Source organism: Rhea americana, unplaced genomic scaffold (assembly GCF_003343005.1).
Source record: "Rhea americana isolate MKP2758 unplaced genomic scaffold, rheAme1 scaffold_277, whole genome shotgun sequence".
NCBI classification, from domain to species: Eukaryota; Metazoa; Chordata; class Aves; order Rheiformes; family Rheidae; genus Rhea; species Rhea americana.
The window spans coordinates 698,803-714,471 of NW_028186398.1; the positions used below are offsets into that span (position 1 = coordinate 698,803).

Sequence of the window (15,669 nt, forward strand, 5' to 3'; positions counted from 1 at the left end):
TAGAATTACTGGGTTTTTGTTTATTTGATTCATTCGTATGGACACAGCCTCAGTTTTTAAGCATTCCTTCTTGACTTCAAACACCTCCTTTCCCGTGCTGTTTAGCCATTCCCGTCCAAAGATTCATGGAAACCTTAGGAGAGCAGAGAAAAAATCTAAGCTGCACAAGAATACCATCTTGCAGTGAGAACACCTGCAGAAGGTCTGGTGAGGAGTCAGTGACCTACAGAGTACATGGTAGCAGGCCCAGCATGTGAAATTGCGCCCTGACCAAATTCCCATCAGGATCAGGCAGGCATATTCTGTTTTGTCAACAACATCTAGCTGCTTCCTGAACAGTAGTTTCTCAAGGTTAGCACGGCTGAGATAAGGAAATAATAGATGTAAGGGCCTCTTAGGCATGACCAGTTGAGTCCAACCTGTGCATCTGACTTGTGCCTCGAGGTGAGGCACATCTCTATTGGTGACCCCTCTATGCAGTTCCTGGGGCTCCCCTCCATGCAGCTTGTAGTGTAAGTCCTTTATTCAACCCACCCTGTTTAACCCCTTATGAACCTTGAGTATCTTTCACCGCTGGTATCCGACCCCTTCTTGCCTACCTTGCAGTCACATTTGGTGTAGTCGGTGGGATACTGGTGTGGACGTTCCTGTTTGGGGGTGAAGGGACAAGGGGGAGAGAGAGTGAGCCACATTCTTGGGTGGTCTGCTACAGGTCTGTGGACACACATGGCTTGCATGTTGGCAGAGTGTGTTGCCCCCGCAGCATAGCCAGAGCTAGAGATTGGCCCTGGGGTTTCCCCAGAGCAGCTCAGGGAACTGGCTTCCAAGCTCCAGCTGGAAAAAAAGAAAAAGGGGCTAGTGGCCTGAAAGGCAGCATGGGATCTGGGGTGGATCTTTCTGACTGCGCTTTGCACCCTGGAGAAAGTGCTGATAACACAGCGCCAGCAAGTTAGGCAGTTGGAAGGTGATCTTGAAGCTGCTAAGGATGCTCGATAAATGACCCGGGAGGTTGCAAATGCATCCATGGATGAAGCTGAGAAGCTGGAGCAGCAACGTGCTGTCCTGGCCACCTGCACCACAAAATGCTGGCAGTGGCAGGAGGTGGTGAGAGGTGCCTGGTGTGCACGCATTGCTGTGAAAAGCAGATTGGGATCCAGAAACTTGGGATAGAAACATCTGGGGCTCCAGTGAGCTGAGACACAAAGCCTGCGGGGGAGGCAGCTGCCTGACTGGTGTCAGAGTCATGTCCTTCTCAACCAAATGCAGCCAATCTGCAAGGGATCACAACTACTTGTCATTTTAAAGCATCAGAGCTGCAAGATATGCAGGGACGCTATAGGCAGCAGCACTGTGAAGGGTTGTTAGAGTGGCTGTTAGGGTTATGGGATGACAGGGCAGAGGCAGTTCATTTTCCTAGAGAGGAGCTTGATAGGATGGGGCACTGCGCCAGGATCCCAAGCTGCACAACACCCTCTGAACCATGTAGCAGCAAAACCCAAAGGTTTCCCCCTCCCTGACGGAGTGGGTGCTGAGTGCCGCACAATTAAAATTGCTGACTCCCATGGACGTTGATGATGGGCTCACTGAGTGGGCTAGTATCGTAGTAGGGATAAATAGCTGTGGCAACTGGGGATGATGTCTGGAATTTGGTCCCCTGAGTTTATGGGACCAGATTAGGTCTCTATGAGCAAAATCATCTGGACTAAGATGCTGCGAACTGCCGCTCCCCATCTTAAATTCGTAGTGTTACCTGTGATTGGAGGGGAGAACTGGTATGGTGGGGGACATTACAGCACTATCTCAGTTAGCAGAAGCATTCTCTGTTAGCAGAAGTAGGAAGCTGGAAAAAAAGAGGATAAATGTGAAAGAAAAAAAAAAGAGTGAGGTACAGCACTATATTCACGCTGCGAGCCAGCATACCATGGCAGGAGGTGGATGGTAAACCAGTTCAGAGCTGCTCAAGCAGTGGCTATAGCTTCAGCTGGAGCAGTGCATAGCCCACAGAGGTGGGGCAGCATGATGAGTAGCCAGGAGAGCTCGGGGTGAGACTGGTGGCACTGTCTGCCCCACTGGGAGCATACACAGAGGGGCAGCTGCCAGCTGCATGCAAACAGGCCAGGCAATGTTGCCCCTGTTGTATCCGCCCAGCTCCACAGTGGATGCAGACCAAAAAGCATTATATCCGCAGAGGGCAGAAGCCTGGGGAGGTGTGGCAAATGAATTGTATTGGATCCCTGCCAGAGAGGCAGCCCCACAGGTAAGTCCTGACCACTGCAGATACCTGCTCTGATCTGCTGTACACCCACTGATGTGCTGCAGCTACCCCGACTCATGCCATTAAGTCATTAGAAAATTTGATTGGATTACATGGATCCCTGGTGGAAGTCCAAAATGAGCAAGGCATTCATTTTATCGGGAGCGACATTCAGATTTGGGCCGGAGAGCAAGGAATAACTTGGACATATCACGTACCCTGCCATCCATGAGGAGCAGGATTGATAGAGCGAATAAATGGTCTATTCAAAGAGCAGCTGGTGCAAACTGTCCCCTACTGATACCTTCACAGGTTGGAGCAAAAACATTTGCCGGGCAACTACCTGCCTCAATGACTTACCACTCTGTAGCTCTATCTAGTATGCTTGTTTCAAAGGTGAATCCATGGAGTGGCCATGACACTGTGTGTGTTTAGAGTGCAATGGATGGACTGCAAAGCCTGCTTCCCCAGGTGAGCCATGCCCAGCAGTGCAGGGTTGGGTCTGCAACTGCCACGCAAAGAAATAACCCTGGAACCAGAGAGCCACCATCTTCTGAATGTGGGGTTGCCAGTCACCGTATCTTAATGGTGTTATGATCATGTGGCGTCCTATAATAGTTTAGCTCTCCAGAAGGTGGATGTCATTGCAGACATCATTGATACAGACTGTCTTGAAGAAGTGAAGGTTGGTATCTGTCACACCAGATCCCATCGCCTGTGATGTACACGGGGAGATCAAATAGCCCAACTGGTTCATGAGTGGATAGAGGTCCCCACTAGTAGATTAATTGCAACCCACTCAGCAACCAGGTGGGTTTGAGTCTATAGGGCATGTTGTGTTGGTGCATGATCCAGCTAACCCTGAACAATCAGAAAGGGAAATCCTTGTTGATGGGCCAGGAGACACTCCCCTGGTACTAACTGAAGGGGAAAGTGTCCCAGTCTATGTCCCCTGTAGGGGACTGTTGCCCAGAGAACCGTGACTTGGTGAATCTGCTGAATGGAGCCACGACATTGCTGCTCTCCATCTGAGCCTTGCACAGAGAGGGTGGTTAGGACACTGACAGAACTGCAGTGAGCACATCAAATTCAGTGTCCACAAGATAAAGAGCCTGCTTGAAGTATTGCATGATATAAAGTACGGAGAGTCAGCACAGGACAATCTCTAGCAGTGACAGTTGTCACAGCTATTGAATTTAGGACTATGGGGAAAATGCATTATGCTGATTATTTCTGTATACATATATGTTACAATTTACTATATACAGAAATATATATGTTCCCTATGAGTTAGTTGCTTGCACACTTTAGCTGTTAGGCTAATACTAAAGTGGCTTGTTTGAACTTTGTCCACAAACTGGTGGCACTAATATGCCCTCTCTCTCAGGGAATGTAGTGAGAACACCTGTGGAAGATCTGGCGAGGAGTCAGTGACCTACAGAGTACGTGGTAGCAGGCCCGGCGTGTGAAACTACGCCCTGACCAAATTCCCATCAGGGTCAGGCAGGCATATTCTGTTTTGTCAACAACATCTAGCTGCTTCCTGAACAGTAGTTTCTCAAGGTTAGCACGGCTGAGATAAGGAAATAGTAGATGTAAGGGCCTCTTAGGCATGACCAGTTGAGTCCAACCTGTGCATCTGACTTGTGCCTCGAGGTGAGGCACATCTCTATTGGTGACCCCTCTATGCAGTTCCTGGGGCTCCCCTCCATGCAGCTTGTAGTGTAAGTCCTTTATTCAACCCACCCTGTTTAACCCCTTATGAACCTTGAGTGTCTCTCACCGCTGGTATCTGACTCTCTTGCCTGCTTTGTGGTCACAGACTTGTAGGTACAACACGCTACTCTTAAAAGATAATAGGTGACATTCTTATGGTAGGCTGCAACAAAGCATTAAATTTTTGCCTTTTTTTCTAAAATGGATGTCCTACTGTTCAATACATTTTTTTCTTTTTTGTATCCCCAATATTGTTTAAATTCTAGCAATTTTAGCTACTCACAGCTGTTAACTGTCATACAATATAATGACTGAACAATTCTCAAATCGGCAACTTCATTAGCAGAGCTGAATATTTGGCTAGAAATTATTAAAAATTGGCCTCTAAATGAAAATGGAAATTTTAAATAACTGATATATGGGAATGTTTCTACCAGTGTGACTTTTTTCTTCTAGCAGGAGTGAGGTAACAAAATGCTTTAGATCGTAAAGCTTTAAATCATTCTCTCAGAAAATAGGAGCATTCTTTCCTGTTACATTAATTTCTTCTGTGAACTACTAACAAACACAAACAACATCTCTGCAATTCAGAAGAAGATAGACCAAGTTCATCCTTGGTGTAATGTGATGTAATAGTTGGAATTGTTACCATAAAGCTTGACTTTTCCAAAAAGTTATACTTTTTTTCCATGATATTTTTTGCAATATTACTATCCCTAGTAAAAATAGTTTTGTCTCCAATAAATATGCTGATTGTTCATAGAGACTGAATTTAATTTTGTTTTTCAAGCTTCATTTTAACTCCAAGAAGAATCTGACCAATAGTTTATTCCATGTAGATTGCCTTGGAGTTTTTCATTTGCTTTGCTGTCAGATTGACAGAAGAAAAGATTAAAATAAAACCCAAGGAAACTCTCTTCACTTGACCTTCCAAATAAATAAATAAATAAAGCTGTATGTATTACAAAAGTATCCTGAAGTTTGATTCTCATGCTACCAGAACAAGAAATTTGTCCTATAGTTTATTGAGAGTGTCATTCGTGGACATACCTTTCCTAGTCTCTTTTTTCTTGAAATATTGATTATATGTGGGAATCTTTTTAATAGCAACACTGATTTCAGACTTTCTTACATGAAGCGGAATTTAAATTGCAGCTGTTCAGCACTATAGTTTCTTCTTTCTTTCTTTCATAAGTTACATAATTATTCCAACTGTATGTGCTGTAAAAGTGATGTTGGATGGAGAAACAAAAGAGGTAGCCACAACTTGTTCTTTTTTGTATCTGTGTGATCTTGAGGATTTATCTGCTTTTATTTCCTTTTTATTCTGTGATCTAGATCTTCTATTTTTAACTATTCCCCATCTACTTATGCTCCCTGAGTGCCTCTTTTCTTCTGCTTTGATTATGGTAAATAAAGAAAAAAGTTACTCTTAAAAAAACTTTTAGAAGCCATAGAAGCTTCTATTTTGTTGTTGAGTTTTTATTTTGAACTTTTCGAGTTCTTTGTAGTGGGACTTCCAGCTTTTGGTAAAAAAACACAATGCATGCTTTCAGGCACCTTGCCGTCCCTTCTTTCTAGTCCTCCACTCTCTGTTTTGATCAGACCTACTGCAGGCCCATCCTTGCAATCCAAGATAGAAGGCTTATCCCTCCTGTTATTTTCAGACTAGCTATGTCTGGTGTATCTCTGCAATAATCAAAGCCAGCAGCGTTGTGTTTTTTAGCAACAATAAATAGGGATAATCTGATAGTATCAGAGTACTTGTAATGAACTTGAGAATTCAACTGTATAAGACAGAAAAAAACGCCAATTTTTCTTAGATCATTTTTTTAATATAGGCTATGATGCTGAGAAATAGTTCTGAAACAATTCCATAGCTCATGATCTTGCTGCTAGTTACTGTATATGTCACACACATTATTTGATATCAAATTCTTTATTCACAAATAGCTGTTTGAAAAACATGTCAGAGAATTTTTTGAAGGGATTACAAGATGCTGAATTTTTAGCTGCCTGGCAGGAAATTTGACTGGAAGACATGGATGATGCAGACCTTTGATCTAGATCTGTACATTATTGCACCTGGAGATAAACCTGCATAAGTAGATGAGAAGTAGTAGAAAATGGAAGATTTGGAGCATGGACTATTAAGAAAACACAATTTTTTTTAGAGGAAAAAAGATCCATACATTTTGCACCTGCAGTGGAGATCAGCCAATTTGGATGTATGCTGTGTGGAACTGACAACTGTATAATCATAATTTCTGCTCTAAAACTGATAGTATCAACAAGTCAAGTCTTGAAAAATTCTGAGATGTTTAGGCAAAATTTTGTGGCATGCAAACATGCTTGCTATCAATTAAGATACCTGTTAATGTTTAACATAAAATATTTTGTGTGAGGTATACATTAGGTACGTTTGACCTTTAGCATAATGTATTTAAAAGACAAGGCCGTTAAACTTAATCAAAAGAAAAAGGAAAAGAAAAAAAAAATCTGTCCGTAGATTCAAATTCACCGTAAGCACTGTGGATCTGAATATATTTTCTTTCTATATCATTAGTTCCCAGGAATGCATATGGGTGCTGTGCTATCTGAATGATAGTTTCTCATGATCATGTCCTAAATGAACAGTAACAAAGATAACAAAAATTCAATTAAAACAGAAATAAGCATTTTTTTCACTGAACTTCACATTTGTATAGAGAACTTCTAGATCAAAGCCTAAAGCTGGAAGCAGGAAAAGGGAAGATCTGTAATCAAAGGGGAAAGAAGCTTTATCTGCTTTACTGAATCAAGTCGAATGCTCTGCTATTAAGGGAATTTGGAAACAATAATTTTTTTTTGCGGTCCTTCCTTTGTCATGACAATACTTTACATACATACAGTACTTCTATAAAATCTACTTTTTGTGGTACACTAGTATCTTCTAGTTACTTGGAGGAAAAAATGTGCAAGGGAACACTTTTATGAAAACAGAAGTCTCATGAGGGGAAAATGAGATGTGAAGAGTAATTAGGCCTCATTGGGTGAGTCAGGATCAGGGTGGTTTCTACAATCTATTTCTTACTGTCTCTTTTTTTCTTCTTTTTTTCTTCTTCTTTCTTTCTTTCTTTCTTTTCTTTTTTTTTTTTTTTTTTTTTTTTTTGAGGAAGGCTCGGGCGGCTTCCGCATTGGTATGGGGCAGTATAGGGAAGGTTGTGTGCCTCACTGGGCTTTCTGGAACCCTCAGAAGGCAGTCCAGTAATAAAAATGCTAACACATGTGCTACTGAATACAGCTTATGTATGAAGGATTATCAAAAACCATTAATCACCAGCACCATTGGGTAAATAGCTAGTTAAAAAATTCTTAATAGTGGAAGGTAGAAATGAGCCTGAGAGTTTCCAGGAATGCTCCCTTTATCTATTTTCATTTCAGAACACAAGGAAACACTTTTTAATAACATTCTCTAGAAGCTCCAGGGCACAGGCATACAGATGTATTTTGGATGTTTTTTGCATTTTTCATTTTTTTCTATATTGCTTAATACACGTTTTTCATAAAAATGGAATTTTCCTGCTTTAGAGAACACCTGTTTCTTTTGATTATTCTTATGATGATGATTTAATCAGATGCTTGTAAACACCACGTTTCTGTTCCAAAGCAAACATGAAGAATGAAAAAAATGGGAAAATATAAATTGTATTCAATAAAAAACGGTTTCTAAAACTGTAGAATCTTTGGATGAGTACTGCAGAACTGAATTGTTTCTAAATGACTTGGTGGTATAAATCCTGTTGTTAATGAATGCACATTTTACTGCATTCATTTTAGAGAATATGTTTTGAAACACACCTTTTTTTCAGACAATTTGTCCTATGTTTCTTTAGTTGATAGTCCGAACATCTGCAGTTTGCATTTTCTCCCTGGGTACCTATCCCAGAGACTTTAAACACCAGATTCTACTGCCCATATGTAATGAAAGTAGTAGATGCACCAGGGGAAAAATATACCTGTATTAGTGCAAGTTGGTTTGTTTTTCCTCTTAGCCTTCTTTTAAGGCTGAACAAATATCTCCTTGTTTATCATGTGTTTCAGCCCTGTAACCATCTTGGTTGTCCTCCACTGAAACTACTCCAGTATGTTCATGTCTTTCTTGTACTGGGGACCTGCTGGCTACACTTTTGCTAATGCAGTCCCAGATGTAGTTGGGCACACTGCTGACTCCTCTTCAGATTGCCACCAGAGCCCCCAGGTCTTTTCTGCAAAGCTGCTCGTCAGGCGTTTTGCCCCCATTTTTTACTGTTGTTTGAGGTTGGTTCTTCTATCCCAGATTGCTTTGTTGAATTTCATGAGGTTTCTGTCAGCCTACTTTTCCAACCCACCTATGTCCTTCTGAAGAGCAGCCCGGCCTTTCAGCCTACTGACTGCTACTTCTAATGAGGTGTCATTCACAAACTTGAATGTACTCTCTCTCGACATCCACATCTTTAATAAAGAAACAAACCTTACTGGTCCAAAAACTGGTTGGTTTATCAATTCTAGCCCAGTTTGTTGTCCTCCACAGCAGTGTTCTGGGATTAGTTTTTATAGCCAAAGAGTTTGGTGAAGAAATTATTCTTGTCTCTTTGAAAATAACTGTTGATTTATTTATTTTTTTATTAACTATAGTATCCTACTATAACAATCTGTTGATCTATTTTAAAGATAGATACTCTGTCTGATACTGTGATTGGAAAAATCTGTACAAGTCAATTTTTAAAGATTAAATACAAGCACATTCACTATGTATTATCTTTTAGATTGTTTTTATTATACTTAAGGTGCAATATCACTTTTTGTACTAACATAGTTTTTTTAATTCTCCCCTTTTCTTTCTTTTCTTCAGTGTTTAAAGATGATTAGAAGTTGCAGTTTATTTTTGCTTCGGTAGACTTAAAACATTAAGGTCCTTCTCTAAATACAGGTACTACTTATATTATTTTTGAGAATTTAAATAATCCCGTTCATTAGAATAATGAAAAAAATGTTATCTCTAGCACAATAACCTGTTTTTCAGTGTGTTTCCATTTGGACATATGATGCAGCAATAGATTACTTTTTCAGACAGTGAAGAAGTATGGTTGGACAGCCAAGGGTGAGGAATTAAAATAAGAGAGTAGACAAGCTGACCAGAAAATAGGGTGAAGGACCAGCCTTGTAAAATACAAAAAAACAAAACAAAACAAAACAAAAAAAAAAAACCCACCTAACTTTAAGGTCTACTTAAAAGGAGTGCTGCTGTCACTGAAAACATCAAACATCATAGGCAGAGGAGGAAGTGGTATGCGAGGCAGAAAAGAGAAGTGAGAGACCTTTATCTAGCACAGAAATTCCCCTTTAAATGAAAAGTTTGAAATCCACATTTCCTGCTTCTGAAAAGAATTTCTACACACAGAGTATATGCAATTGTTGTATTGTGAAGGGAGGAGCAAGGTTAAACTCATTATGATGATCTATCTGCCACTACTTCTTTGCTGTTTCTGTGTTTTGTTTTGTTTTTTTTTAATGTGGTGCTAACCAGCCTGCAGTTGTCAAAGGTTTTTGAATTTGAAGATTGTGATTAGAAAAAGCTATGCCTACCCTATGTGGTGTCTGTAAATCCTAAGTGTTTCTGCTTCACTTTTGGTGTGGTGGTGCTTTTTTTTTCTTTGTTGTTATGGTCAAACAGTGGTTAAAAGCTTATTGCAATGTTTTTTCTTCTTTCTGAAATGTTTTTTCATTGCTGTGATAAAGTTGAAACTGTCTAGGACTATTGTTTATTCGGCTTTGTTAGAGAACAACTACTCATAATTGAAAGGGGGTGATAAAAGCGGCAATTGGTAGAGCTTAGTTTGTCTACCTAAGGTGAAATATATCAATTTTGGCTTACATGCCGGTTGGGGACAGGTAAAAATTACTGCAGTAAACTCAGTATCTGTCTTCATTCCAGTGTTCTGCATATGCAGTGGTTTCTAGAGAAAGAAACCAGAGTGATGCAGGAAAATGATTTCAATAGTGTAATGCAAACTATTTTGATGAAGCCCACAGGTATAAACATCTTAAACAGCTGATAAATGTGATAACAGCTGATAGTCAATTTACATAGGTATTTTGGGGGCAGTTAGCTTATGCTATAACACTTTTCTAATGTTTTTATTAAAACTTTGCATGTAAAATTAAGATTAAATTCATGTAGCTCAGCTAGGATGTTTTATAAACCTCCTGTGTAACATTTTATAATCCAATTGGATATATAGAACTATGCTGCTTTTTCTGTTGACTTCCATTTCCCCAAATGCATGTTCTGTAGCCTAAGTATAAATTATATATATGTTTATACTAGCCATGAAGATTATATGCCTACAAATTGGATTGCCCTATATTTAAAATGAAAACTTCTAATGCAAAATACAGAATATAAGATTCATGTAATATATATATTACAAATATTTTATGGTTTGAGAATATTTTTTAGTAATTTCAGATTACATTAGAAGCCACTTCACTACTATATAAAACTATTGGTAACTGATTTTGGCTTTTAATGAGTGGGTAGCTATCTCAAGTTATGTTTATATAGTCTTTGCATACAAAATTTCTTTTGCATCATGAGTTGTAACGAAAAAATTTGTCAAAATAAATACCATTTTAATATTCTATGATGTCAGTTGTTACTTGATATGTTCTCAGCACTAGGGACTAATATGTGACTCAACATGAATTTATGCATACCAATCACCCTTTCTCTCCTATTCTTTATGTACAGTCATCTAATACTATATACACTAAATTGTTTGATTCTGTTGTAAAATATAAGCATCAGGAGGTGATGGAGGAGAAATATGAAGTGTCTGTCATATAGTGTAAGTAGCCTAATCGCATGCACCCCATCCCAACTATGTCTTGTTGAATCAAAATCCTTGATGCCTAGCGATTTCCACCAGGACTATGTGTATTTTGGTAATATTCAGTTAAAATTATTTCAGAATTTGGTAGTGATAAATTGTTTTTGTTGGTAGCATACCAGATGTGTAAGTCTGATTAATCATCTCTTGATATATTGTAGAGCCTTTTAGAACATAAGCTTAACTTTGAATATTTCATCAAAATGATTTCTTCTGGTAATGAAATGGGCTACTCACATTATATGAAAGCAATTTATGGCACTAACAGCAAAGCACTTCACAAGCACATCAGTCCCTCCATGATTTTTGTATGTCTATGAAAATAACTCTTCTGAGAAAGTTTTGTTCAAGTCGTTCTGAAATCTTCAGTTAAGAACGGTTCCTTCTTCTGTCTTTAGGAAGTCTAAACTGAGCTGCTGAAATTCCTTTTATAATTTCTTATAAATCAGGCTTTACTAGATATTTTTTCAGTTCTTCAGCTGTAGCTGAAATTTTCTAACTTTCAGTGTGTCGAGTATGTCAATCAAGCCAGTTCAAGCTGTTCAACCTTAACTTAATAGGGTCTTGAAATAAAGTTAACTTACAGTGAAGTTTTGGTCACGTTGCTAAACTGTCTCCTTCCCTCCAACTGGTCAGTTATATACCATATTTAGGTAAGTATTTTTATGCAGAGTATTTGTGCTTTACCTGTATTTGGCCAGTTAAAATCAGTGTTACATTATGAAAGTTTTATTGATTTTGTCATGAACTGTGAATGCTAACGTGGAAGACTTTTGTGAGCAGAGATTGATACCTGACAGCTGTACTATCTTTTCGCTCATAAAGTTGTTGTTCTTTTTCAACAGGATTTATAAGTTTTTTGCTTTTAGAAAGGTTTGTTCACCATCCAGTGGTTATGGTAACAGTTGTTTGATACCTAAATTAAATTATATTTATAGCTTGAAGAAAATTCTTCACTTCCCTCTCCTTTGGTAACACTTTCATTGATCCATCAAGCTACTAATGAAAATATGTGAAAACTATCAGATTAAAATTCTTTATCTTTTAAATGTTTTAGCAGTGTCTGCATCATCACAATTTACTAAGCTTGTGGTTCAGCTTCTTTGGGGAGAAGAGAGACTTATTTGGAAGCTCTTCAGTTTTCTAAGTTTGTTAATCTCTTGCCTTTTTGTTCTTATAAATGTGTTTGGTGCAGGACCACCTTCATATAGATCTTTTAATGTTAATATTAAAGACACAGTACTAGAAAACAATGATAATTGTTATCAGAATTCAGAAATTTTAAGAGAAATATGCAAGTCTTCTTGTCCCTGCATGAACAAGATTTATGAATAAGTGTATGGAGAGAAATGTATAGTGTATTAGTTTATTAGGAGAGGTCTACAAGAGTGCATTAGGTTATGTGTGGTATAAATGTGTTAGGAGAGAAATGTCATATCTAGCAAATATCACAAGCTCTTCCCATTAAGAATGATGACAACTGCTGAATATAGTAGTAGTATTTAAAACAATGTATAGCCTACAATTTTAATGATACTTACAGCTGTAATATAATGAAAAGTCCCCATGGTAGGAGTAAGGAGTTTAAATGATTTAAACCAGGTTTCCTTTGGTTTGTGTTCATTTGAAATAATAAAAAATACTTTTTTCTTAACCCAAAGCAATTACTATTTAGACAATATTGGTGATTGTCTGAATGAATTCATTTAAGTCTTACTGACAGGTGTGACTAAATTTGAAGTTTTGTTCTTTATATATATTTATTCATTCTGTAGCATGTTTTCTGAACAGAATTGATTTTGGGAAGGTCATCTCAATAAAAAAGCTAAGCTAGTTTCAGAAATGGTAGGTTCATCTGGTCTAAACAAAAAATACCTAATATTCTGGGTCCTGTAAGATAACTGAGACATATCTATAAGACATAGGGCAGGCAGGGGAACCACGGCCCTCTGATGCAGCGTCTGGAGGCCAGGTGGGATACCGTCGGTCATTTGAAATGCTGTGTGTAGGCAAGTGAATCCCCCCCCCCCATCTGTAGCACATTAAAAGAGACCCACACTACTGTGTACACCCCGAAGGATTTTGTAATGTTTTGTGAAAGCTAACACTATGTATCAGAATAGAACTGTAAAGGGAAAAAGAGACTATGACACTGGTCTTTAGGAGTAACAGAAGAGCAGAGCCGTACTGAAGTGACACACAATCTGTACACATCTAAGTAGATAATTTGATGCAATAACAAAGTGGCTTAACTAAACAGGAAGCACATAAATTACACGTTCTGTGGTCAAAAGCAGTGGTGTCCTTGCTGGCTGAACGAATGTGAAAATAATACTTACGTAACCTGGTGCAGTGGATCGGTTGGTAGAAAGCACAGGCTGATTGTGCGCTCTGCATGTAGCTGATTGCAGTTTGCGGTATGACCTTTTTCATTGACTGCTGCAGTCAGACATAGAGCATGTTCTGTACCCTTAAATCATTTTGGTCTCTGTTTGCAAGGATATAACCAAATTGCTGTTTTCCTTATGGATTTAGCCGGGTGTAACGGAATTTTTTAATATAGCTAATCTTACTGAATACTGACACTGCACGAGAGCATCAAACTGATTCAAAGAGCACATAAGCAGTGGAAGAGAGAGCGCTGCATCTCATAGTGCTGGAACGGGAGTAAAGTCCCAGAGTGAAGTAAAGTGGTTCCAGCAGATATTCTTGAAGTTTGGAGGACTTTCTTCAGACCTTGTAAATTCCTTTACCTGTGTTGTCTTTATTGCACTGTATGCTGGGAGTGTAGCAGTGGTTGCAGTGGGGAACTGTGCCTTTTTTTTTTCATTGAAGAATATGTAATAATTTTTTTTTCCTTTCCAATTTTAGAAATCCTAGTGATCTCATTAAACTTTTAAGTTAAACAGAAAGGAAAGGCAGATTCTCCTGCCCTCCCCACTTATCTAACTTTATTCAGTTCAAAACTGGTGATAGATCTGAAAAACTTTATTCTCATTATACCCAAGGAATGATTTATGATTTTAATTAGAAAACAAATGGATTTTACCAGCTACAGAGTATTTTTATTGAGGATAAATATTACTCAACTATATGAAAACTTAAGCATGCAGACTATTTCAACTGAATGTAAACAGGAGGAAAATTCTTAGCAAAATTACTAATTTCATTCCCACTGATAGATCAGAAATTATAGAGAAGTGTCAAAGAAGGAATTGATTTTTTTTTGCAGTAAAATCAGATTAGATATGCTATTAAAATACATATTCATACATACATGAAAGTATTAACAAGTGACACAAAAAAGCATTTTATTCATATTATTCACAGGAAAAAGTATCTAATGGGTTTTTTTTGATCATTCATAAGAATAAAAAGCTTTTACAGGCACTTTTTGAGAATTATCCTTCACCGATTTTTGACCTGCAGTTTGTTTCATGGTAGTTAAATTGTTCTTGTGTGTGAAGCCTTCTTTTATATATTTTTATATTCCTGTCTTTATATATTTTATCTGTTTATCCATTTTATGTATTTTTGTTTTATATTATTTCTCACAGAGCTAAATTAAATGTCTGATATTTTTCTATTTGGGAAAAAAAAAAACAGGGGCAAGGAGAATGGATTACTTTTGTTTATTTTTAATCTATCCAAATAAAGACCTCTTTTTTTGGTTCCTGTTAGATCAAGAATGCTGAGATTACAGTTACATATTCCTTATGGTAGTATTATATATCCTAAAGTGCAGTTATTTACTGATTTTCACCAGATGGTCTCATAACTTACTTTTTTACTGCTTTTGTTGCTTGGACTCATCCAATAAGTAAAATGTTAAAAAATGAACGGGGAAATGTGTGTAGTTGTACAACAGTCACATGCAAGCCAATGAAAAGCCATGCAGAGGGTCACAGAAATAAGTTTTTAAGGTTACTTTTTTCCCTAATTGAACTTTCTTTTGGGTTTTTAAGTAACATTTCTATATCATAGGCTTTTACGGTCTTTAAGCAGCATCTTGAAAAAATCCTTTAAAACAAAGTATTATCTGTGTCTGCTGGGTTTTTATTTCACTTACATACAACTTTTACAAAGAAGCTTCTAAAGAAGAAAGCTTTCAAGAGAGATTTGAAGAAGTTTTCTAAAGATGAAAAGTATCACACCATGGTAAGAGAAACTGGCCTTTTAAGTTTTTTCATTGCGTAGTAGTGGGAACCAGAATCATCATTACTGTTGCAATAGGTAAATTTATATTCCTTTTCTTTGATGCTGTAGAGAGGAAGTTTGTTTCAGCGTGTGCTGGTATTATATTATGCATGTTCATCTTTGGGGTTTTTTTGTTTTATTTTGCCTGTTATGACAATTTTTTTGATGAATGTAGTATAAAACAGGTATGTCACCAAGGCCACATCCTGTGTAAAAAATAGTTATACAAGGGCTCTCCATATAAATTTGATGTTAGTGGGAGTTTTGCCTCAGCCAAACTGTAGAACATTAGCAAAAGTGATGGGGAAAGATGTCTAGCTACAAACTTTTTATAGTTTTCCGTTCTCAAAGCATTTTTTTTCACTGAGTAGTGCTGAGCCATACTGCATGTAGCAGACGGTTGTACTTGAGTTCATTATGAAACAAGACCATAAAACTAGTCAAGATGCATTCATTATAAAGGGAACTTTTACTGCCTCCATTGAGGCAGATTTAAAGTGCAATTAACTTTTAAAAGATATGATACCTGACTATTCTACTAGCTGTTAAAGATTCTCATCTTTCCTCTTATGCATCTTTAATACTTTTTCT

At 37.9% G+C, this 15,669-nt stretch overlaps 1 protein-coding gene across 1 annotated transcript in view; it reads left to right on the forward strand.

Annotated features, from left to right (window-relative positions):
* The first annotated feature begins 996 nt into the window (after positions 1–996).
* The window catches only part of NCAM2 (neural cell adhesion molecule 2), a 261,349-nt gene continuing 246,676 nt past the window's right edge, over positions 997–15,669 (forward strand). The window contains exon 1 of the mRNA XM_085308474.1: positions 997–1,111. Within this exon, the coding sequence (XP_085164600.1) occupies positions 997–1,111 (115 nt within the window). The remainder of the gene's footprint in view (positions 1,112–15,669) is intronic.